This window comes from Strix aluco, chromosome 20 (assembly GCF_031877795.1).
Source record: "Strix aluco isolate bStrAlu1 chromosome 20, bStrAlu1.hap1, whole genome shotgun sequence".
Classification (NCBI taxonomy): domain Eukaryota; kingdom Metazoa; phylum Chordata; class Aves; order Strigiformes; family Strigidae; genus Strix; species Strix aluco.
This window is the reverse complement of record NC_133950.1, coordinates 15126199-15152218: the sequence shown is the minus strand read 5'-3', so window position 1 is coordinate 15152218 and position 26020 is coordinate 15126199. Positions and strand designations below refer to the sequence as shown.

Below are 26020 nucleotides of genomic sequence, written 5' to 3'. Positions count from 1 at the left end.
AGTAAGAGGACAGACACCACTTTTTTTGAACCCCCCAGCTGACAACTGTACAGTACGGCGTGCTTACTGTCGACAAGTACCATCTTACCTAAGGAATGTGCTGCAGTGGTTTTAGAACTAAAAAACCGGCCTAATCCAAGATCTCCCAGCTTCACCACCCCCGTGGCTGTTATAAACACGTTGGCTGGTTTTATGTCTGCAAGAAGAAAAAGGTAAAAGGTCAAACTCACAAAAGGTTATTTGGTTCTACTACCGCAGTAGAAACATAGCCTGGAGCGCTCTCTGGACAAAAGAGGCTCGAGCAGAACCATGTTTCTTTATAGCTTTGATAGGCTGAATCTTCCAAGACTTCAAGCTCTGCACATACACAAAAATCAGAGTATACTTTCCAGCACACAAAAAATACCAGTGAGGGAGGGGAAATGTAGGAAACAGCACAACAGAATTGAGGCATCCTCTTTAACTGATGGAAATCAAAGAAACATGTCTGCTCCTCTTTGGAAATGATTGTTTTCTACTGGAAACTGTACTGCCCACCATTGCCCCCTCACACCACGGGCTAATTATTGTCCCACATATACATAAATTCTGGGCTCTGTACAGCCCAGTTTGTTCAATGGAGTGCAAAAATTACTAGAACCCCAGTTTCCCAAGCAGTCGTGTCAGGATTGAGTTACCGAGGCTCTTTCCTCATGTTAAAGCAGACTAAACGTGCGAGGCTCCAGATTTCAGCCACCAATTACAGACCTATTTCATGTACAAGTGATAAACTGCATCAGGGGATGTATAAAGGAGCAAAAAAGGTATCACGTTGCTGAAAAAAAAACAGTGAAGAATTCACTACTTCAAAGGAGAAAGGAAACAGCAAGCAGCAGAGACTGGTATTGGTGCCTTTTGGGATATTTGCACTTCCTGGGTCAAGCCCCTCACAAAGCATTTCATTTATGCTGAAAGCAGCAATGTAATTTTTGGACAGAGCTCAAAGTTATGAAAAGTTCTAAGACGAGAGATTCAAAAATAATTAATGAAAATAGAGAACAGCTTATGAGAGTGTGGGACATATTTGTATTAATATTTCAGAAAAGCTTGCAAGACAGAAAAAAAACTCTTCTAAACTCTCTAAGGTCACAGCTAATATAATGAAGACTATTTCTTAGAGTTCAGTGTATCCAGTAGTCTCAGCATTTTACTTCTGACACTTTTCTAATGGCAAGTTTGACACTTCTACTTAATATCAGTGTCTGGAATACAAAGCAGCTCATCTTCCTAATACCACACTCACTTCGGACTGAATCCTTTAACAATGAGGCAAAGAGACAGAAGGAGAAATCCATCTTGCAAGCTCCAGCCTCTCTAAACATGCATTGGCTGAACATCAGCATAATTGTTTTTGAATGTAGGCGCTTACTAATTGGAACATTATATTATTATTCAGTGAAAAGAGACTGAATTAATGTTACCTCTGTGCATCACCCTGCGGGAGTGCATGTGTTCAACTGCACTGCATAACTGCACAAAATATTTCCACACCGTCCTTTCTGGGATTAACCGTTTCTGCTTTTTAAAATACTGTGGGAGGAAATAAATAAAAGATCAGTGAAAAAGCAACATAATTGACTCGTTCCTGGACTTGTGTTAGTCAGCTGCAGGTTGCTCATGTCTTCCAGATCTGCAGCAGCATGGCTTTTCTTCTGATTAGCTTTTAACTCCTTCTCTCTCTATGTAAACTTCAATGCAATTCACTGATTAACAACTATTATGAAAAATATGCTTAAATAGGTTTGACATTTTTGAATGGACACCAGTTATAATTAGCATTAATCTCCTTAATTACTTTGCAAAACATATTTAATGCCTCAAAACAACAAACGTCTCAAACATTTTGCCTTAAGTAACAAAAGATCGTTAAAAAAATCTTGTAAACATTCATTATCGTACAGTCTACTAACAACAATAAGGTAATCTGTTTCCCCTTTTTAAATGGTGGCCAGAACATCAATGAAGTATCCATGTTTCTTCTGCAATCAGGTAGAATAAGATATTCCATTTCATGCGTAATAGGAATACTAAATTAACTGAACTATCTCTAGTGAGACAGAAAGACACTACTGATCAAGAGACACCCAGACCTGGGAAAAGACCGTTTTGTGTGCATGTATGCAGCGCCAAGCATAGCTGAGTCCGGATTCGATGGACCTCCTCTAATAGCTCTCAAACAAAACCATCGTAAGCAAAACACACACAATATGGAGGAGTGCAGCATGGTGACGGTTCTCTGCAATACTGAAGTATCCTTCCCAAGCAACTTATTACAGGAATAAATAACCAGCTGCACACTGCAGTGAAGACTAAACATTATCTATCCTCAATGACTCTTTTTCCATGTCAGAAACACACACCAGCCGTGTACGTGACAGGCAACGCGGGACCGCCCCCTCCAAGCGCCCCAATATCGCTCTGCTTTGGATTAGTGGTGCCTGACTTCTCACTGCTTCTTCCTGTGCTAGACACTGAGTCAGTTCTTCATCCACAGCATTAATAAAATACACTTAGAACACACTTCCAGAGGTTTAAGATTTATCCTCATCCTTTGATATACAAGGTGTCACTGGATAATGACTACCTCTGAAACACTGTACACCCTTCTAGCACACTACAACGGCATTGCTTTTGCATCGCACCCCTGAGAATTTCCATCAGCAGTGTGTGAGAGCAAGAATAAAGGAAAGGGAATTGGTTGTTGCCCCTTTCTGCATTTGTGCTTTTTCCTCTCAGTACAGACATCTGATGTCCGTTGTCACATTTTATATTTTATGTGAAATGCTGTTACTGGTTCGTGTTTGACTCAAGTAACGGCAAATTTTCTTTTGCAGATCAGCTGCGAAGGGGCACGACCGTGCAATTCCCCAGGCAGCAAATCTGACAGATTGCAACAGTTTCAAACCAAAACTTGATAGAGAGCACAGAGGAATTACAGAGGGTGAGGGATAAAGTGTTATATACATGATAAAATTATTTAATTCTCATTAAAGTATTTAAGAGTGGATATGCAAGACCACAAGTGATAATTTTCTAAATGTCATGTCCAATAAGATTTGCCTGACATTTACAAGAAAGTCCCAACTCTCCAGTGGGTTATCCTGCAGCACTCCCTTACATCAGCTTTACAATACCTCATAAATAATGCAGGCACCAGGGGCGTGACAAAGACAGTCCCTGTTTTTATCACTCTCACACCTTCGGAGTGTTGTTACTGCTGTTCCTACCGCCTCGCCAAACTGAAAATCCTCACATAAGCTTAAATTCCCAAGGGGTGGGTGGGGCGTGGGGGTGACACGGAGGGGCAGGCAGGCAAACTCCACTCCTGCAGTTAAAGCTATATTTAGGAGGAGACTTTTGTTCCCTCTTGGTTTTAGGGGTCTTTTTCCTCTAATAAAAAAATGGAATTCCAAGATTTTCACCAATGGAAAAACATCATTTATATGACCTTGAAAAAACCTAGGGCATCATCTTCATGCCTGTGATAAACACATGAGAAAACAGATCAGACTGGGGAGTGCTGGCAGAATGAACACAAGTTCCAGTGCTGTTCAAGTTATCAACCTAAGAATCTACAAATTATGTTTTGGGAAATGTAACTCCTATTTATAATGGCAGAAAAAGTAATTTTAAAAAATTAATAACCAACTCTAATAGATAAAATGAACCTATTTATCAATAGGGAATGTTTTAAACTAAAAACTGTAAATGACAAAAAATTGCAAATATTTTATATGATGATATCTCACAATTATGTGGACAAAACTTTTTATAAGCTAAGATTTAAAAATCAAAGCAAAAAACTTGCACACCCCAGGATGATCACAGCCCTAACTCCTGCTCTCAGTTCTTCCTCATCTGTAACTCCAACTACAAAAAGCCTGAGATAAACTGCAGGTTTCCCAGGATCTGTTGGGAAAAGGGCAAAACATAGAAGAATCCACAAGAAAACAGCGAAAGATAAAAATATGCCCGAGCTCTCCCCAGGCAGAGGGACAAGCTCTGTCTCCACAACCCCTGGTGAGCACAACTGAGACCCTGACACCAGCGGCCACCTTTGGCACGAGCCACCAGCCCGCGTGTGCGGCTTCGGTCCCCGCCGGGTCGTCGTCCCCTGGGCCGGGGGCAGATCTCACCATCGCTCCTGCTACGGAGCGGCTGCGGAGTGAGGCTGTGTCTGCAATTCCGGGGCTCTCCCCGGGAGCGGCTCTGCCAACTGCCTGTTCCCAGCTCGCTCGCCCAGGGGGACTCTCCTGTGAGATGGAGCAGATTTTCATGGATACTGTAAATTTAGCCATTGACTATGGACTAAATGGATAACTTGTTTGACAGCCTTTGGCCTAGTGCCTCATAGCTCTGCTGGCAAAGAAAACAAATCTGTTAATAAGATATTTTAACTGTGACAACAAGGAGGAGGAGAACTTTCCAAACATTCATTTATGATAATTACAGAATAATGATGGCAAAAATCAGGTAAAACATGGAGAGAAGGTTGAGAGTGCTAACAAACATGATATAACACATCTGTTCTCACAAGGGATGTATGTCTAAAGATTAACATGTCAAAGAAAATATAAAAGCAGGTGGTAACAGCTTAACTAAAGCTGGTTTGCAGCAATACAAGTATTCCTAAGAGCAACATAAAAGAAGAACAAGTACTTGAAACATTTTCTCAAACCCAAATCCCCACTGCAAAGAAAGTCAATACACTTCCTTGAATGTCTTCAGAGTGGCAGACAGGCTATACGAATCGTGAATCTAACAATAATTAAACGTCCCCATCAATCACGGACTGGATAAATCAGCCTCGCAAATAACGACGACGTCCCACCAAACAGACAGAGGCTTGCTCCTTTCCAAAGCAGCGACCAGAAGCAAGTGGCATAGCCCCGTGTATTTAAAACACCACCAGACACTTCGGTTTGGGCTCTGGAAGCACCCTGTGGGTGTGCACAACTGCAAGGAGAGATTAAAAGTGCTTCTAGCACAGATGTGCTCACCCCCTCTGCCTCTTGTCTCTGCCTAATCCTGAAAGTTTGTAGCACCTCTAGAACTGACACGTCCTTACCTTAATCATCTGAGAGAGATCACCAGCGTCAGCCAGTTCCAGGACAATGTTAAGTTCATTGTCTTCAATAAAAGAATCCAAATACTTAATTATATTGGGGTGGTTCAGTTGCTGCAGACAGAGGGAAGGCAAGAAGAAAATTTACAATGCTGTAGTAACGACAACTCCAAGATACAACACCTGTACCACTTTTGTAATCATTATGCAAAACAGTTCACAATAGGTGCAACTACAAACTGCTCTGAGTTACTATAGACAAAAATCCTGTAAGAAATATCATTTATCGTAAGCACAGCATAATAAAAGTGTCTTGAATAAAGAGCCGTACAGCCCAAAATAGTGTGAAACCACCTCTTCTATTGTAAACTCACAAAGTATTTAAAAGCAATGTCCTGAAAGAAGCTTTGTTAAGCAGTAACTGATTTTTTTCCCCCATTAAATATAAACAAAAAACCCAACTGTTGATTACAGCACTCCTTGAGGTCTCTCTGCCTCTCAGAAGCACAACAGAATTAATTAAAACTTTGATGGAGGCAAATAACGCACAAATTGCACACGTCAGTTTATTTTTCTGATTATTTATGCTTGCATCTTCATTAATTACTTTTTTCATTTCAGTATAGCTCCTTATATTCACAACTGATATTTTAATTATTTTTTTTCCTTCCGTGTTTCTTAAAAAATGGCATCTTCTCAGATTGTTACACGTTACTCACAGGGCTAAATTCAGAAACAGGGTCCACAAATTAAAATTTCTGGTTTAATATTTAATATCTGAATTTCTTAAAGTGAAAAACTGTAACCGCTTAGAAGATGACGTAGGATCTAGATCTCTATTCACTCTCCCTCACTCATTTTGCTTTAGATTATCTTTCTCTTGTGCTCTCAAAAATGCAGTAAATTTAGAAACTACTAAAGTGAGCATTTCATCTACTAAACAGCTGTGACTCAATCTGTCTATTCCAGGGGTTACAAAGCCAAAAGAAACACTGTTATGATCCATCATGCTAATCACTCCTCTCCGCATGCACATTAGGGGATAGATTCTCCTTTGCAATGCCTTGACACTAGCACACATTAGCGTTAATGGGATCCATGTGCAGGCATCAGGAGAAGAACATTCCCACAAGCCCAAGCCTTAAATAAATAAATAAGTGTCACAGCCCACCATTTCTGTTGAAATTTCTTGTAAATGTCTGCTCTCAGGCACATCGATCAAAGATCAACTTCCAGCGGAAAAAGCACTGAAATCACGAGCAGAACAGCCCCCAACACCTCATGCAATCAGGGCGCCTTCCCCCGCATCACCTCAGGCACGGTCTCTCACGGCAGACCCGATGCCTGGGTACGGCCAACGGCTCTTGTGGGTGCAGTCAAGCCCACGATTCAAGGGATGTTTTCTGTCCGTCGGAGGATGCTCGGGTGGGAACTCTCCTGAGTTCCCAGTGGCACTGGGGAGTCCAAGTAGCGAACAAGCCTCTTTCTAAGCCGCAGCACCATGTGCCAATAAAACACAACATCAAAATACTACAACTGTAACAGGGAATGAAGACCACACACTGTTGGGAGAGCAACTACACTAACATTTGTCCCATCCTGCACCCCAGCCTTTACTGCATTTATTGTGTATAACAAAGCTCAGCTTACTCAGACCCAAGCACTGCTTAACCGATACAAAGAATTTAAATCGTTCTGTGAGACTGTACACACTTTTTACTGATGGTTTGTACTGATTTAAAGAAACTCATTAGATCTAAAGAGGAATATTTCTTCTGTTATGATCAAGTTGTATAAAATTAAAAGCAAACAAACAAAACACCCTTCTGTGGTAGCTCTTCTGATGAGCTGATCTCCGAGGACTCTCCCTTCCAGCAGCAGCAGCTGACACCACTCCTTGCTGAAGCTAAGCAGAGGGATGAGCGCTCTAGAAGGAGCCTCACTAGGCTCTCTGCTCTCCTGGAAAACACAGGAGGCTGCCCACAACCTTTTAGAGGTGTGAATGCAGAAATACACATTTTTTTCTACAATTCACTGACCACTGAACTCTTGTTTTCCCAGAACAGCCAGGTAGACCACTCTGGATAAGCCAAACATCCATTCCCCACTCTTCCTTTTGTCAAACATATTTTAAATAAATATATTGACTCTGAGGATTTTTTATAACTATTGTATACTCCTGTGTCATGGAAAAGACTACCTGAATTTTGTCAGAAAGAAAGTATATTCATTCTCACAAATCCTTAAATGCACAAAACATTACAAACAGTTTATTGTGGGTTAATGAAATTTCCCATTTCTTTAATGCATCCTAGAAGTATGATGGTAGTTAATGCCTGATGTGTATGCACAGCAGCACTGTCAGGAAGAGGCATGGGGAAGGGTAAGCCACCTCTAAATGAGAGGGTGTGGGTGCTGGCAGCCCAAATGCTGATTACAGCCACATTATTGAGCTGCTTTACCTAAACCTTTTAGACAGAATTACACTGAAAGTAATGCACAATTTTGTCCGGCTTCTATTAAATTTTGAGTAATTATAAGTCATTTACAAATCACAAAAAATTCCTTTGTTTCCATGGTCACATAAAAGTCTTTCATCAAAAAAGACGAAGTATTATTTTGACAGGGATAGACTACAGCAAGTCTGTGTAATTCCTTCAACAAATTCCTCAATGGTCTACATTAAAAATATAAACAACAAAGAAAGAAAAGCTCTTACAGCAAGTTGTTTCAGTAAGTCTATAAATACTTCGTACTAGACATCAGAATTTAAAAGTAGCATCAAAGTTTTAAAAATATGAATATCCCATATTGCATGGCCAGACATTAGACAACTGCAAGGCAGACATGTACTCCACATCAACAGGGATGAAAAGTAAAGTTGAGCAAGATTCAAACCAACTCTGAAATACTGTAATTGGGTCCTTACACACTTCACGCTTTCTAGACACAAGAACAACTACCTTAATCGATAAATTTAGGAAGTGAAATGTATTTAAACTTTTCATATAATGACTCTAAAAATGCTGAAATTAGAATTATTGAGAATAGCTCATTCGAGAAAAATACACTTGTCCTACTTTCCTGAAGCTGCACAGAAACTATTCTAAAGGAAACCAAAATGTGAAAACCTCACAACAGAACAAGAAACCCCATGAAATTTCGTCAGAAGCCAGGCCAGAGATCACACATACTCTGCAGCAGGAACTGAAATCTCATTTTTAAAACTTTTTCCTACGCCCAGGCACGGACTATTCTGTCCCACGCTGCACAAATGGTGACAGCTACTGCCCAGCCCTGAGAAGGGACCCGTGTCCTACTCTGGTGAAGCAGCTCTGAAGTTTTGAAATACGACTTTTCATGACTGTCCCAGCACATCCACACACAGACCTTTGGTTATTTCCATGAAGCTGTGAGAGCAGGCAGCATGGGAGCCATCAATTAGCAAAAGATGACTTGCAGATATTTCGATCTCATCAGTTATTTGTCTTAGGACACGGAGTGACGTGCAGGCCCGCCGCTGATGCTGACACAGCAACCCTCCCCTGCCTGCAGACAAACCTGAGTAACTGCCTGGGCTGGGTTAGCAAACATGCTGACCCGCACAGCATCAACAGCACGGCTCTAAAACCGGGAACTTCAACTTTGACAGCCTTTTACTTATTATCTGCTGATCTTCTCAGAAGCTGAGCTACATGCATCTTGGCTAAATTCAATGGATTTTGTTGGCTCTGAGTTGAAAACTAGTAGTCATTTGAAAGAAGTGAACTATAAGCAATGCTAAGAAATATATCTCCTTTGCATCTGTAATACAACAAGATTCATCAAACTGACTTTTTAACATACTCAAACTTCACATTCCTTGGATGGTACTACACAACCGTCCAAGTAGGAAGATACATTGACATTCAACAATAAATAATTAAGCTACCAGCAGAGTGGTGTTTTGCATAATAAACAGCATATTGGTATGTTTCTGTAGACTGTCAATAATTATTCCTGCTCCTCCCTTCAGTCCCAACTAAATTAATTTACTGAAATGTTTTCTAGTCTTCTATAAAATATTGTGCAAAACAATCCAATTTTATCAACCAGTATTTTTCAAAGCAGAACTCTGCTGGTATAATGGAAACTCCCTCCCTCCAGAGAGCTACAGCTACTATTTAAAAAAAATCATAAACAAGAGGTTGTAAGTGTGGCAAACATGCTACTCTGCTCCAAAGACAACCACCGAAGACTTCAGAATACACACAGACAGTTCTTAATTCCGGACAAACAGAGGTTTTTAACTTAAATACACTGGCTCAGAGACAGATGCAACAGCTTTTGACTTCAAAAGGAGCTGAGTCAGGCTTCCAGTAGTGCCACGCTAGACTAGAGAGCTTTGGTGATGGTGTTGGAGTGGGGAGTGTGAGATGTAATTTCACTGACTCCAGCAGTGGATAGGGAAGCCCTGCGTGGCTCAGCGTATCGTACGCACTTTCACAACTCGCCACTCCGGTAACCCCGGTGCGATGCCCGGCTTCCTGGTGAGCTGTACTCAGGAAGTTAAGTGCCTCTGGGCTTCCCACCCAAGTGATGGGAGCTGACCTTCTAGAATCTCCTGTCTTTGTGGGTATTTCATTTTCAGTCTCCTCCAATTCTCAAAAATTTGCACATTCTGCTCTAAATAAATCCAGTGCAAGTTTATGACATCTTCCATAACCAGAGATCAAGACAAAGCTGTAGATTATCTAGAACCCAAAAATATCACAAATTCTCTTTCTGAATCTTAATGTTGGCATTATTTTTCTCCATGACTGTTAAACAACTGGATCACACAAACTGCAATCTTCATGTTTATCCTGCATGCCTTCACTACAGTCTAGAGGACTCAAGCTTTGTCTACAACTGCATGAATATAAATCGACAATTTAAATAGAAATACCTAAAATCACATTTACAAAATGAATTATTTAATACTTTTAGAATTAAATTTGACTAAACTAAAATTTTAGCCTTCTACAATCTGTTGCATTTACTCAAAACAGATATTTAAAGTGCAATGCATATATATTTTCTACCAACATTTTAAAATAAACTACTGAGACAGGAAAAAAAAATCACTAGTTGGTTTAATTACTTAAAAAACACTCTCTGGTGTCAGAGCCTTTATCTAAACTACTACTTTTCATGTGTGATATGTGTACATATAGATACATGACATGCACATGCAAAACTGTTTTCCCATTTAGCTTGTTCATTAAAGTGACAAACAAATCAAAATGCATAAAGGGCAGAATTTACATCCCTCACAAAGAGGAGTACTTGTGGGTTTTTTATGAAGAAAGATTTTTAATAGATTCCTTAGATGATAGGCAGAAAACTCAATAAAATTAAGCTTTAAGACAAAATTCTTGCATCATGTAGGCATTCTATAGCTTGCAAAAGAAAGCACGGTCTGTTAAGACCACTGTGCATGCTGCATAAGCTTTATTTACCGTAACAGGCAAGTGATTGTTGCCAACCTGAAAACAATTTTTTTTTTCTCAAAACAAAAACCAGTAAAAGTAATCACAAAAATTCTTACCTTCAAGAGGTCAATTTCTTTAATGCAATCTTGCCTAGCCTTGGCATCCATCATTTCAAAAATCTTCAAAAGACAAAAATGTACAGATGAAAATTAAACAACAACAACAAAAAAAAATTTATATTTTAACAAGAAATTGATCTTTCCTCTCCCAGTTTGTGTATCCTCAGCTGTAATGAGTATACACACAATCCCTAGATCAAAGAAAGACTAATGTTTTCCTTATTTTGAAACCACTGAAAAGGGCTAGCGATAGGATAAAATTTATTGCAGAACCTGTAGGCAATAGTCTAAGCAGGATGAGAAATAAAGATACTAGTTTGAAAATCACGACAGCAAATTCACAAAACAGAGTTAGCTTAGTTACTATTAATTTCACATAGTAAAGATAAAATGTTTACTTTTTTCTTTTAAACAGAGATATAGCTTCCACTGATTTCTCTGTAATAATTAACAAATAATACTGAGCATTAATATTCATTCTGTAATAATCAGAGCAAGTCACTAGAAACAAGAGTTTAAAGGACGTGTTGAAGGACTAAAGGCAAATTCCTTCAAATAAAATGCTGTTCTGAACACTGCACAATACATTAAGCCAAGTTAAAACTCTATACTGCTTGCATGAAAGTTTTTCAGAAATTCTTCTAAAATTAGCAAGTGCAGGCATTTTTCCCTTTCGTGCTCTTGTGTTCTCATGATTCGTCTGTGTCGAGATGGCAGTCTCCCAGCTGTACGACTACGGCCATCAGGGCCTTGTTCTTTCACACACATTTAATTATAAATTAGTGAACCCTTTTCATGAAGTAAAAAGTGAAATTAAAAATAAATATGAAATTGCACCACTGCTACACAATTCTGTTTTAGAAACATAAATCCACTCCAAGATGACGAGGGATAAAGACTATGCAGTGCAAACAGAACACTCAAAATGGAAACAGGGATATAGGGGCTACATGGAGAAGGTGGCTGCAGAGGATACAGCCGAGGGGCAGGCAGGAGCCGTGGGGCCACTTCACCTCATATCCAGATGTAAACTGTGCACCATGGAACTAACCTGACTTAATCAGTATTTGTAAAACTGCTTTGAGACCTTCAGAAGGATTACTCTTTATTCCTTATCTTGAAATAAAAAAAAGTAAAAAAACCCAAACACACCCTCTAAAACCCAACTGAATAAAATAAGAAAGCAGGGGTATTGGGTTTTTTAATGTAAAAATATCAAACCAGATCATCCAGTGCTCCCAAACCTTAAAACTCTTAATTTTTAAAGCATTTTATTGCATTATTACTGCTGACAAAAGAATACTGAAAGAGGTATCTCACTCAAAGTAATCTGTGTAGACACTTAAAACATTCCCATTCTACTTGCTAAATAGTAAGACTTTGAACTTAAATGCTCACCTGAACTTTCTTTAATGCCACAGGTTTTCTGTCCAGAAGACAAGTTGCTTTGTAAACTTCACTGAATTGTCCTCGGCCAATCTTTTTCTCTATCTGAAAATCTGCCAGTGTGCAGCGATATGGGTACGACGTTAAATGTCTCTGTTCAAGTCAAAAGAAATTGTATCAATGAACTAGAAAAAGCGAAGCAAAAACATGAATTTGCATTCCCAAGCTGTCTTCTTTATGACCACCAACTAGCGGTTTCTATGACTAATCCTATTTAGGAGCATAAATTCCTCACAGTAAGGATTGCTCAGCAAGAAAGACAAAGAAATTTGGTGTTGATCTGGTGTACAATGGACAAGGGAGCGGTCTGTCTTTCCTTTTCCCACCTTCACTTGTCTTTTCCCACTTCAGACAACACTGTCCCAGAGCAGCTGCAATATAAACACACAGCACAGAGCCGCAAGCACACACGTGTAACTGCAGAGACTTGCACAAAACTGTTAACCAAAGCATAAAACTAGTAACAGCTACCAAAACCGTAAAGAACAGAGTGAAGATCACCAGATGTACACAGCCTCTTGCTCTCATTGCTGATGGTCAAGAATTTCATCTAGGCTGATCAGTCTATAGATAATTCTGACCATAAATTCATTAGTTCCTAGTAAACGTATTAGTAACATAAGCTGAATTAAGTTAAATTACTTTTTAAAAAAGGAAATAAAGTCTTGCCTTCCATGTAAGCAACTAATTAGTCTCAAACTACTGTCTCCCTAGTTACACACCCTCTCATCAACTTCGCCTGCTTGTGTCACTTGGGAGATGCTGTCACCTACTTCTGAGCAGTCCCAGGTAAACACCCACCCGGGCAGGTAGACACAGCGTAACGAGGATTACGTACTCCACGGACTAGGAATTGCTCTCTAGGGCCATTCTGGTCTCTTCTGTAATTAACGTGACTGCTAACCAAAGTTTAAAAAAGAAATTATGAAAATTAATTACTTAAAGTTGCCATGCACGCCAAGTAGAATAGGTTTTTAAGCTTCAGCATCTTGAGCCATTTCAGAGTTCCCACAGAAAACCACAAAAAGACAAGTACACACCAAAAGCTGGGGGGGGTTCCCAGGGATGCAGCCATGGTTTACAGCTGAATCTTTAGTAGGCAATCCCAGCACAAGTGTCCAGGGAGAGCGGGCCAGGAGGGCTGCGTGTTTTAAGGAGATGACTACTGCTGCCACTGTCATTTCCTAACACAGAGGGCTGGGGCTGGAAGTAAGATTTAAAAGGCCGGTAAAGCTTTCAGTCCAGCATCTTTTACCAGCACTACATACAAGAGTGTGAGGATCTCTTACAGTGTATATTTATTTTAACAACTAAGTTTGGACTTCTTTTCAACAGAAATGAAAATGACTACAATTCAACAAACAATATAGAATATCAGATCAGACATTTGAAAAAGCTCCCAGATTTTGAGCTGGCTGTGCAACTCTGAACTACAATTACAGTTATTTGGCAGAGGTTTTGTAAACAAAGTTGTAAAATTCAATGTTTTTAAGAAAACTCACCAATAAAGTCCCCTAAATAGTAATTTCTGACCCACAAACTGCATCAATCAACCAAGACAAGGTGTTTGGAAAACTGCCACCTTTACAGCATCTTTATCACAAGAAATGCGGGAGAAATCCCCACAACAAAAGCCACTCTGCAGCAGGCATACTCAAGAAAAATGATTACATTTTACAAATGCTGGGGATACAGAGATGCAGATATAAGTCACAAACCAGACAGTGAAAAGACTATCAGGTCTTTTCGCCGTCATCTTCCCACTCATCTCGCTGGCAGTGAAAGGCTGTTTGCTGCTGGAGCTTGCTCTGCACTTCCACACCACTGCCCTGTGCCAGCCGTTGAGAACTTAGGGAGGGGAAAGCTCTGCAGTTATGAGAAGAGAGGACTGTTGCTAAACTGAAAAGCTTAGGCGGTTATGAACTCCAGAGAAGACAAAAACGCAATACCATAATGTGCAGCCAATGCCTGCTAATTCAAGTAGGCACGTAACTGGAAATTTAACTCCAGGCCATCATGATCATCAGCCTTCTCAGTTTAAGTTCCTTAAAAGAGCAAACTCACTCCTTTCCAGTTGAAACGACACTTTGAGTAATTATTTTTGAAATGCCAAGGCCACAGGTAAGTTATTCCATCTATCACCACGAGCATTTAAGTATTCTCATACTATGAGAAATGGTTTTCATTTCTCTAGGCTAAAGACTTAATTCATGAACAATAACCTACACAAATAAGAAGGGGGCATTAGAATTTAGAAATTTGAATTATTCATGAAGGCAAGTCAAACAGAAATAGGAAGCCAATTTCATAGAGTATTTCCTTTAAACAGTTCAGGGAGCGTTTCCTTTTTAAGATCCCTTTAGTCCCCCCTAAGCTCTGAAAGAAGCCCCCTTACCGTGCAGCCACCGTGGGCTGCAGGCAGTTGGTGTTCACAAGCAAAGGAAGGTTACTCTGAGTGCTTGTGCTGTGCTGGAGTTACACTGTGTTTACAAGCAATGAGGAGTCACGATTCACTTCTCTACATTTTGCAGTGTGTGCTACACAATAAAATGGGAGCATCCTTTCACTGATGAGGAAGAAGGTAGCCTATGGGTCATCAGATAAATAGCAGAACCTTAAGATAACACTGCTTTATTATTTACACACATCCCCCTGTAAGTTACTAAATTATCAACAAAGTAAGGCAACAGAGGATGAAACCGGACAAGCAAATATTTAAAGTAATCAGCCCCTGCAGCTTTCTCGGTTTAAACTGGTTGCAATCTCTCTTTGCGGGGATTTGATAAACAGTAACACTCATCAATATACAGTAATACAGGAATACTCCTCTCATTCCAGGGAGTGCTAATGAAACATTAGTTTAGGTGCATTTTTTGTGTGGTGAAATCACCAGGAGGACGTCTGAACACAAGTATTTGTTCAACTTGACCAGTAACTAACCAGGACCATCTCCATCTCTCAGCTTTTTTACATATGAGCTACTAAGCAAATTAATTGAGCTGTCCAGTCAAATCTCTTTATCCAGCCAAAACAAAGGTGTCAGTATACAGAATTACAAAATCCTTTTTCCTAATTAAAACATAGAAAGGAGTCAAAGCATTTCCTTAACTGTGAGAACGTATGCCTCCTGAGCTTCACTCTCCTTGAGTAGTAAGAAAGTTTGAGCAAAAGCTTTTCTTACTTGGAGTAAAAGCTTTTCTGACTTGGAAAGGTAGCAGTTTTAACGAGATTTTTATGAAGCAACTACCACAAAATTTTCTTTTTAAGAAAGAAATCCAGGCTGCAATCAAGGATGGTACCCATTTGCCCTTCATAAATCATTAAACTCTGTGTTTATACTAAGAGTGTTTAAGTGTAAATTAATATTTTAAGCATGTGCCAAGAAATATCTAGCAACTTCTTACCTTGAAAATACAAATAAATGTTAGGCAAGTGACAGGGTGTATGTGTGTGTCCCAGCCACTTTCACATGGTTAGCACATAAAGTCTGCTTGCCATGCTGGAGTTAATGCCGGGTGATGACTGGACACCTTAGCTGATATGTTCTGGCATCCTCCAGGACTACAGCTGCACATTTACATATGCAATGACCTAGATTTGCATTTGCTATCACAACCTATCAGACCTAATTAAAATAATGGAGCTTTCACACAGGCTAGAAGATGTTTGATTACAGTATAAACCAGAGAACATGCTCAGGTTAGACCAAACCATACTGGAAAGCTCCCTATCGATTACAGCAGGCCAGTTAACATTAACTTCCTCTTATGCTTTACCGTACTGAAATGTAACCAGGTAACTTCTAAATACTGTTACAAGGACACATTTAGAATACCTAAGAAATATCTACCTCCTCACAATACCATCCCTGTAGTCTGGCCTTGTATACATTTCACTTATTTCATGATTTTTGACAAGGGGAACTCTGTTTTTTTCAAGTCCTTCCATGTTTAACCACCACAATTTTTCATAAAGCTATCAAAGAACCAATACCTATTCATTCAAATAAACCCTCATCCTTATTTCTGCAAGTCTCACACTTTCCATATGCAGATACAAATTGTGTGTAAAATTAGATACCACCATCATCTTCAAGCCTGTTCATCAATTTTCTCATTTTCAGCACAAGTTCAGGCTCAGGAAAGGGTTCAGGTCTGCACGAATACAGTAAAACCAAGCCACTGCCTCTGCAGAACAGGTTTCAAGGTCAGTGACGGAGGCTTGAATTAAAAAAAAAAAAAACAAAAAAACAAAAAACACCCAAAGAAAAAGCAAAAAGGGGAGAAAAAAGGAACCAACCAACCAAACCCTCCAACCACTGGGCCTCTAAAGGCACTATGAAAATTGTGCTGTTTGCACATTTCTGTTCCCAGGACAGCTGTAGGAAGGGACAGTCTGGGAAGAACTGGTTTTGAGACAAAGACTGTTCTCTTTATGCACACAATGAAGTCTCATTCTTCTACTACTCCATTAAAAAAAAAGCCAGAGATTAAAGTCAATTAATTCCTCATTTGAATAAAGAGGCTATTCATTTTTAAGAAGAAATACAGAGATTATTCCAAGAACAAGCTATTCTGGACAACATTTCTGGCATAGATGTTCTCTTTTAGATGTAACCACTGATGCGAGAGCAAAACTTTGATGCAAGTTGTAGAGGTATGCAACGCCAGCCCTCGTCACAATGCTTAAAGGAGACGTTTGCCTCAAATTTTGAGGTGTTATGAGATTTTCTGCAAAACAGACTTAGTAAGGTTTTGTAATACTAAAAAAATCCAATTAAAGGAAAATTTCAGCTCTATTCCCTTGCACGCACGTGAACAGATATGCTGCAACGATAAGGAACTTATTTATAGATTAATAGAAGTCTTTATATACCAGATTATAAAGCAACGCAGGCAAATACGGAGGAAAGTTCCTTGCTATGGACTTGCTCCTTGGCGTCAGGAGGTATTTTCTACTCACGCTTCCACATTTTCGGAGGTGTGTGTTACTGTGCTACCAGAGGCGCCTGACCACAAGCGACTCCCCGAGCGTGCAAGAACAGAAACATGCCAAAATTTACAACTGGAGACTTGATACAATTTCCTCCAAATCCTTCCTACACTGCTATAACCACATGCAGGTGGGACAGCTACATAACCTGAACACATTTTTTGTATTTTTTTAAATGAGTAGTTGTATGGCTCAGAATTTGTATTCTGGGCTCAGGAAGAATAAGAAAAAAACTGTCCTGTAGAAAGACTTTCAATCTCCAGAGCAATGAATGTTTGGCCAATAAATTTAGCTCTTTGTCATTACTGAAGAGCTGGGGAAAACGTCAACAGTCCTGAGAAAACTGTCCAAGCAGCCTTTCCTGCAGCCTCTAACCTGACCTTTCAGGCAAAGGAGAGTACTGAGAGACTGAAGACAAAAGTATCAGTAAAATACTAATGTGCTGCAGAGCAATGCCTGTATGACTGCTTCTCCCAGAGGCACAGAAAGAAATAAGCCTGAATGAGCTGAAAAGAGGGGAATGTTCACTGCTAATTGCCCAATATATAAACCCAGAGTGCTAATGTTAATTAATAACAAAGTCAGTTGTTTTACTGCTGGCTGATTGGCATGTAGAAAACCAGCACTAGTCATCAGTCTGCACAAATGGCTACAAGGTCACAAGACATTCAGATTATTTGTAATCAACCTAAAAATTGTGAAAAGACTGGTTAACCAACAGTTAAAGTCAGACACTACAATCTTTAGATGCCAATAAAAGCATCTTTCCTGTAGAGCCATGAAATGAAATATTTGTTAGAAGAGTAAAAACATACTCGCCCAATTAATTTTCTGAAATCTCATTAAAAAATTTAGCCCGACTAAGTCATACACTTCTGACCTGAATTTTAATTATCTTTATGCTGGATATAAGTTTTTTTCTGATATTTGCAATGCATCATTAATTTTAAAGGAATGGTTTCCTTGCTTCTAAAGTGCATACTTCATCTGAATGACATTTACCGTAAACTAATTTCACCTTTAAAAGACATCTGCGATAGTAGATGGGGAAGCTTCAGCCCCTCCAGTTGAACACATATACATTATAAGCAATGATTTACTATCAACATCAGTGTTTCAAACCACTTTACGATGTCCCAAATTATACACCCATCTCCATTCAATAATGCCTACCTGAAAATAATTTTGCATACTTTGAGGTTGAAATTCCAGTGTGAATTTATGAGAACGCACTAGAACAGATTGATTAAAAAAAAAGAACTTCTAAGCTCACAAGAGATGAGGAAACTTTTAAAATATGGATTACCCTTCAAACAGGTAGTCAAGTAATTATTGAAGAATACATTAGGTTTTTCAGTCTGCAGCTTCAAAACCAGCCACCATAAAATATCCTTAACCTGACCTGTTACCTAGAATTTAAAGTCTGAAATTCAAGTCAAGTTCTTCAGCAAAGTTTTAACATCCCTATCAGCAGATACTTGTACTAGCTTATGACAAGGAAAGAGAAATACCAGCTTGAAAATACTAGACTGAGGTGATACAAAGAAATTAACATTAACATAGAAATATTCTAAGCATTTCAGAAAACGATAAATTGCTGCTAGATGACCAGTTCAAATCTACCTTCAATTCTCAGGCCAAAATGAAACTACCATGAACAGCTCTGCTGCTAAGCTGTGGGAGTATATAAAAGGGTTGTTTAAAAGTGAGTTGTGTTTATTTAGTACAAAAACTAAGTAAGGAATTATAGCTTCATATTTTTATATCATTGATTTACTCCTGAATAACTTTTACTGCTTACTGCTATAAACACTAACTAATCTAGAGACTTAAATAATTGTCACTTTCACTCTGGAACGTTACCAGAAAATGTTCTGCCTCTTGCTGATGAACTTCATCTGGGTAATGCTGGGCAGGTAAGGGAGCCAGAAGCTAAGATTGTAGTTTTATGGTGCCTTTTTTATATTTATATATTCACTCACTCTAGAAAACTTTAAAATATGAAGCATTACTCAAAAGTGTCATCTTATTACTAAACTATAGCAGTTAGAGACAGAAAGAAAAGTCTAAATTACTAAATTACTCATAGCTCTGTACTAACTAGTTATAAAACAGAAATAACACCTCTGTCAGAGTGAAGGAAAAAAAAAAAAGAAAAAGCCTTAGGAAGCAGCGTCGTTATAGGAAAAGTTTCTGCTAGAGGAGCACACTGTTGCTCTGGTCTTTTTGGGGGTGACACAGTAGTTTTGAATGAAATGGCTGGAAGGAAGAGAGGGCCATTCCATACAAAAACCCCTCATCATCCAAGACTCTAAAAGCTCAGGTTCTGTTTTTTCTGCTTAAGCTTACAAGAAATGTCATGAATGGCAGGGCTGAAAGACAAGTTTGGTCAATTTTTCCTTCCCAAACCTCTCTCTTCCACAAGCTATTATATAGCATGCCAGCATTACTTATATCTTCAGAAGAAAGAAATGATGTAATTTTGGATTCTTCCAGGTAATAGGTGCCAGAAAATTGAAAATTATATATAATTACGTTCCTGCAAAATGAAAAATCAGAAGTATGTAATAAGCAATCATATCATGCCATCAATGTAAGGTAGCCTGCCCCTGAAATAGCACAATTTCTGTTAATTTCTAAACTGAGTTTGCTGAGGAGACGCAATTTTTTCAATTCTCTAGAAGACTATATTTTTGTTATTCAGCTTTTTTTAAAAAAATTTATTTTAACAGCAAAACCAAAAGCAAGTCTTTCTGTAATCCCAAATCCAAACTAGACCATTCTCAGAACAGTTAATATACTCTGAGACCTCCATTAACACAACTTGGATATTAACATAGTTGAGGGGAGGTTTCACTGAACAATGACCATACAGCAAAATGAGCCCACTCAGCATCAGCGTAACAGCAGAACATAGATTATTAGCTACTAATTACACTTAACTATGTCATTACAAATTCTAACATGTGCTCTAAGATGCCATGAATGTATCTGCTGCACAGGAACACTTCCTAATCTTGTTCATGAAATAATTACAGGGGCTCTATCCTGCCAAATGAGGCAGTAATTAACCCTAATTGCTCAAAATGCAACTGGCTAATTCTAGGAGATTAATCAAGGGGATTCAATTATTATTAAATGACTTAATATGACAAATTGCTGCATTAGGAGAGGGGGGCTTTGCTCCATACAGCGTTACTTTCCCAGCAGTGCTGCATAAGATACTCTCATCACAGTACTCTGCGCGCAGGGAACTCACCACTTTTGCAAACCCTACGCTGCGCTTCGCTACAGCTCTCCTAACGACCACTGCTTGGGGGGGAACCTGGGTCACCACTGGACTGCACGTGGCGAATGACAAATTAACACCCACAGCCCCCTCCCCAGCATAACGTTACACCACAGTTGCAATAGCCTTCTTTCTGACAGCTTTTCCATGATGCTGTTTGTTTAGTCCTTAAAATACATATAGGTAAAACTTAATTGCTCTGATAAACAGTCAGTCTAAAAAAGGCAAGCAGCCAGAATTCACAAAATACAAGTTTCATGATTGCAGTGAAGGTATCGACATTCCTTCGAATGCAGGTCTAACCCTACTTTTAGCCCACTTCTGCAGAATGGCTGGGAAGAGAGAGAGATACAAGCTGCTAAAGTAAAACTTGGTAATAGTATAGACAAAATACATTGCAGGAGAGATTCCAGAGACTCACAGGAAATGAAGTCAGAGAGCCTACAGTTTCATGTAGGATTAACTTTTTCTTGTATTTGGTAATTACCTCTTCAGCATTTATTATTAAACTATAAAAGGACATAAAATACATTTACCACACAATCAACCACTTTTCTTTGGCCTTTTCTTCAAAGAATCAAAGAGAAGATAAAGCCAACACAGTACATATTTTTATAAGATGATTTAAAAATACTTGCTTTAAGCAAAATTCAAACTACTTCCTTTTTCTCTTATTATCAAAAAATTGGATTCAGGAAACTCTGGCTGGCTGGCAGAATCCCAAACTGGATATACCCTAGAACTGCTATAAACAAAAGGAGGGGGGGAGGCTAAATGCTAAGAAATCTGTATAGACCTCTATAAAAGAAAACACAGAAGGAGAAAGATGAAAAGAGACACATGCCCTTACCTGAGGATCATGCTGGTATTCCTGCCCCGGCAGCTTGCAGAGAGGGTTGTTCTGGTCCCCTAGATGATGTGGGTGGTTATGCTGCCCTTCCATGGTATCATACCAAACTCTGCCTCACACGTCTGCTGGGGTTAGAAGAAAGAGGGAGAGAGAAGTCTCATCACTGTCTGTCCAGCGCTGAAAGCAAGAAACTCTTTCTAGGGGTGTGCCTGCACGTGGTTGTACATCAGGACAGCAAGAAACGATTCCTCCCCTTTCTCCCCTCGCGCTCACTCAAACAGCTCGCACAGAAAGAAACCCCTTATGTACCACCAGCCCCACAGGAGCTCAGCTGGTCACCGACAGACCGAACGCACCCGCTGACACCTGCAAGCTGAAAGGGTGCAGCAACAGGTCAAAGCTCTCCCGAGATTACAAAACAAAAATACCAGTATCACAAATATTACTGGTGTCATTTCATAAGCAGCAAGTAGCAGAACATGGGTTTACTTGCTTTTGTGAATTCTAAGAGCAGCTGGCGTTACTTTCCCTAGAACTACTGAGCCCCGATGATCCCCAGTGGTGTCTCACACCCAGCGGACAGTTCAGGGAAGGTTAGCACCTTTCCGTTTGTAAAACAAAACTGACAAAAAGTCCCACCAGACAGTTGCAGCTTTCTTTGGCCAGAGACCACCTAAAAGTGTAACTTTTACCCACATTCTTTCTTCCCAACCCCCGAATTAAGCTTTTGTGCAGGTTGGTAAACCACAGGAAGCAGCAGATAGAAACCATATTAGATCCAAAGTATTATTCTAGGAACAAACAAGGGAAAGTTCCATGATTGAATTTGTTCCAGTTTTACCTGCAGCAATTACTAAAGCACAGTTGTCCAGCAGAATATCCTACAAAAATTACTGAAATTAAAAGGATGTGGTGTTGGAGAAGAGAATCTAGCAAGTTATCAGATACAGAGCTTATTGTAAGGAGGCAAAAATAAATTCACCATCTCTGTTTGCAATGACCCTTCACTTTCATTCTAAAATTACCCTTTACCCTATAGAGACCAACTCAGTCTCCCCTCCTTTTAAGTGCAAAGATCTTGTTTGTGAAGTTCTAAGTCACAACACAAACCAAAATTTAACCTTCATCTATGCTGGTAGCACAGCTGGTGAAGAGCTGTGAAATCCAGCACTTGAAACACAAAACTTCTACACATCACATCTTGGGTCTACCATGGATCAAATTATTTCACAGTGTGATGAGATTAGTTTTATTTTGAGTAGTATTATAAAACCAAGCAAAAGCTTGTGGGTAACCAGAAGGAAGAAGAGACACAACTACTTGGGTGAGAGTGTTCAAAAAAGAGATTATAATCAACCATAACACAAACCAGTTTGAAAGAATTAGAAGTGTGGTAGCTGGTTTCGATTTTTTAGAATTTAAAAAAAAAAAAAGGCAAAAAATTGAAAAGTTAAATTCCCACAATGGTTGAATGAGGCAAATAAACTTATTTCCTGAACTAGATGTACCAGACTTGTATCTAAACAGGTTGCTGGACATTTGGAAATGCCACCCAAGCCCAACACCCGGCAGTACAGGTATGACAGCTCTCAGCTGCTCATCGCCACTGTGGGGAAATACCGCGTTCCTCCGAGTGTGTGTGCACAGCCACCAGGCCTCAGCGTCAGGCCGAGCCCCCCCTGCCCACCAACCCACTGAGACCTAAGCGGTTTCCACGCCTTCCCTCTCACAAGGTCCCTCCCTGCAGAGGGTGGGCTCGGATGCTGCAGTTTCTAGGCCAGCAACACACAGTAATCTGAAATGATCACCTGCTCACCTTCAAAAGCCATACCCTGAAGTGCAGAAGTTGTGAAGAGCTGCCCATCAGGCAGCTGAGACATTCGCAGTGCTGGAACACCACTGTGATCCCAGATCAGCTAACCCTCCTCCGACACAGAGCTGTGCACAGAGTCCAGGAACACTGTAGTAAACAGTAACGGGGCAGTTCCGGGCTTTTGGCTGAAAGCCTTCCAGATACATCTTCTGTTTGCAGAAGCGTAGCAGACTGAACATAGGCATATTTACTAGCCCTTCTAGGAAACAAAAACCATACTTAAAGGGTTAGTCTGAGCTTGACTCTGGGACAAATCCTGGTGATTTTATCGGCTGTTCAGGGGACGCTCTGAGAGCGGATCACAGTGCTCCTTGCTCCATGCCAGTTCTGGGGTCAGGCTCTGGCCCTGAGCAAAGCCAGTTCTCAAAATACATTCACAGCATATACAGAACACGCACAAGAAATACACTAATGTCCTTTCCCCACAAAGGACTCTATGCAGGTTTTTTGACTTATTTAATAATGTTATTCATAGCCAGTTATTCATTATCCACACACACTCTAGATAACACATCATTTAGAGTCGCACTGTTGCTGTCCTTAGCAGCGACTAGAAGCCTAATGGTGACAAGGGAAGATTTAGTAGCCAACACAAGCATTTGCAGAAACTTGTTTCAAGAGTTTTGGCAAGTATTCACTCAGTGAAAGAGCACAACCTGACCTCATTAGTGTATTAATAGTGCATGCCTGGCACTTGGGCAATGACTAACTCTTAATTTAAAATACAAAGGTATTTAAAATATTTGGGGGAGTGGGGGAGAAAATATGATGGAGAAGAATTTCTGTAGCAAGTTGCACTTGGTTCTTTTAACAGTTGCAAGTAAAACAAGCCTTTAGCTCTGGCAGATCTTTCCTGTAACATAGTATTGGGGAAGAAAGCAGAGAAAAGGCTCTTCTTGTTTCTTAAGCAAATGAACTTTCACTCTAACAAACACTCACCAGAAAAGAGCCATGAGAGCTGGAGTATCTGCTGCATATAAACAGGCTAAAACACGGGTTGCTCTCAATAAAAAGTTTTTCAAAGTCAGTACTATGAAACTCCAGCAGGAGAAGGATAATCACTATTACCATGAAGTTTGATTTTAAGATTCCTTCAGTATCAGGCATCTACAGGTTTATTAGTAACGAGCTGAATACATAAAAAATAAAAATATGTCTCAATATCAACATTAAACTGTCCTATGAAATTTCTACCTTACATTACACTGCCAGAACTATCTTAATTATTTTATTATTCAAGATTTGAAGAAAGGCTGTTTACTGGAAGGGCAAATGCACTCACGTTCCTTCTCTTCTAAGTCCACAAGCACAGAGAAAACGCTGCTAAGGACTGCAGGCTACTGACAGCCTCACTTCTGGACACTTATCTCTACAGGATTCAGAAATTTCACATTTAGAGCCTCGAGATAAAAGGCATGTCCAGGCAGCGTCACGTGAAACGTCTGTAGTCTAACACTGATCAAACATCCTATCTACTGTGTCCTGCCTTTGGAAAGGACTAAAGCTCAAAAAGAGAAAAGGGAGTTATTTCTGAATACAAGAACCTGAGTCACAAATCTAGGACACTCCTAAGAGAACCACAACTTTCCAGTTGCCACAAGGAAACTCAAGGTACGCTCACTTATTGTGAGGGATTAGACAAGGGGAAGGCAATTAACAGCTCAGACCAGCCTGGCTGCCAGGAGCATCTATGGGAATGCATTAGACAGAGTATTTGGGTTTGGTCACTGTTTGTTTAAAGCATTACAGCTGGAAGCAAAGGAAGAAGTAAGAACAAAATATCAGCTTTGAAAAGAGATAGGGCACAGCTCACATGACACCTACGGGACAGCGTGTCCTGCTGGACGCTGTCGGCTCAGCTATTCTGGGCTGTGGGCAAGCACACGCTATAGGTAGGCTGGAAGGGGGATCCCCAGGAAAGGGCTTCATGGAGAGTCTTCAAATAGCAGCCAACAACACAAAGGCACTTTATTATGTCAAAAAAGGTACACAAAATGCACAGAATTGTAATTCTGCAAAATTCTGTGGGGTTTTTGAGATTCTCTCTTTTTAAAAGTCTAACTACAGAACCAATAGTACAGTCATATTTTTAAACATGAAAATGTTGAGCAAGGAACGTGACAAGTGTCCGATACAGCTGCTTAAAACCAGTGACCTTCACCCCATTCCAGATACCTGCACCCTCCTGAGGAATTGACCACATTTTGAGCTACATTTTACTAATCCTGAAGTTAGGTTGGATATTAGTGGCAACAAGTTAGATAGGAATTATTTTAGACTACTGAAGAAAACCACAAACACATAAGAAATGTTTAAACTTGTTCAGCCATCCCATACTCCATCGCTCCATCCAGGCTACACAATCTGTGCATTAAGTTAGTTATCTCATAGAATCCAATAGCTACCATGAAACCCTTCCTTGTAATTAAAATAAGCATTTGAACGAGCAGAGCAAAAGCCGTATCTTCATTCTATTGAAAAGGAATGATCTTCTCAATGTTACTTGAATGAGTTACAATCTCCAATCTCAGGCTATACGGGTTAGGATGGAAGTATCTCATGCTAAGAGAAGCTGTTTCTAAATACAGCACCATGTGAATGTTAACCACACCACAGTAAAAAGACTGAACTACATAACATTTCAGCTTAGTTAAAGCATGTAATGCCTCATTAACTGACGGCAATATTAACAGGCAATTAATTTTCCTTTAAACTTTAAGTAGCAATCTTAAATTCAACACTTAATTCACCAACACCTAGAACCAGTGGTCACCATATCTAAACCAAAGTTATGTCTCCCCATCTGATTCAATCTTTGACCCGCATGACAAGTGGGAGAAAATAAATCTACTGCCCTGGTGTATTTTAGGATGTAACTCTAACAACTGGACCAA

At 39.7% G+C, this 26020-nt stretch overlaps 1 protein-coding gene across 4 annotated transcripts in view; it reads right to left on the bottom strand.

Annotated features, from left to right (window-relative positions):
* Positions 1–26020, bottom strand: part of NEK6 (NIMA related kinase 6) — a 69232-nt gene that overhangs the window by 22319 nt on the left and 20893 nt on the right. For 2 of the 4 annotated variants that reach the window (XM_074846595.1, XM_074846598.1), the window contains exons 2-7: positions 21254–21378; positions 12075–12215; positions 10674–10736; positions 5108–5218; positions 1461–1569; positions 89–196 (exon numbers count right to left, since the gene is read on the bottom strand). In XM_074846595.1, coding sequence (XP_074702696.1) covers positions 89–196; positions 1461–1569; positions 5108–5218; positions 10674–10736; positions 12075–12215; positions 21254–21346 — 625 coding nt within the window. In that variant the 5' untranslated portion in view covers positions 21347–21378. The remainder of the gene's footprint in view (positions 1–88; positions 197–1460; positions 1570–5107; positions 5219–10673; positions 10737–12074; positions 12216–21253; positions 21379–26020) is intronic. The other 2 variants (XM_074846596.1, XM_074846597.1) reach the window with 1 other exon arrangement.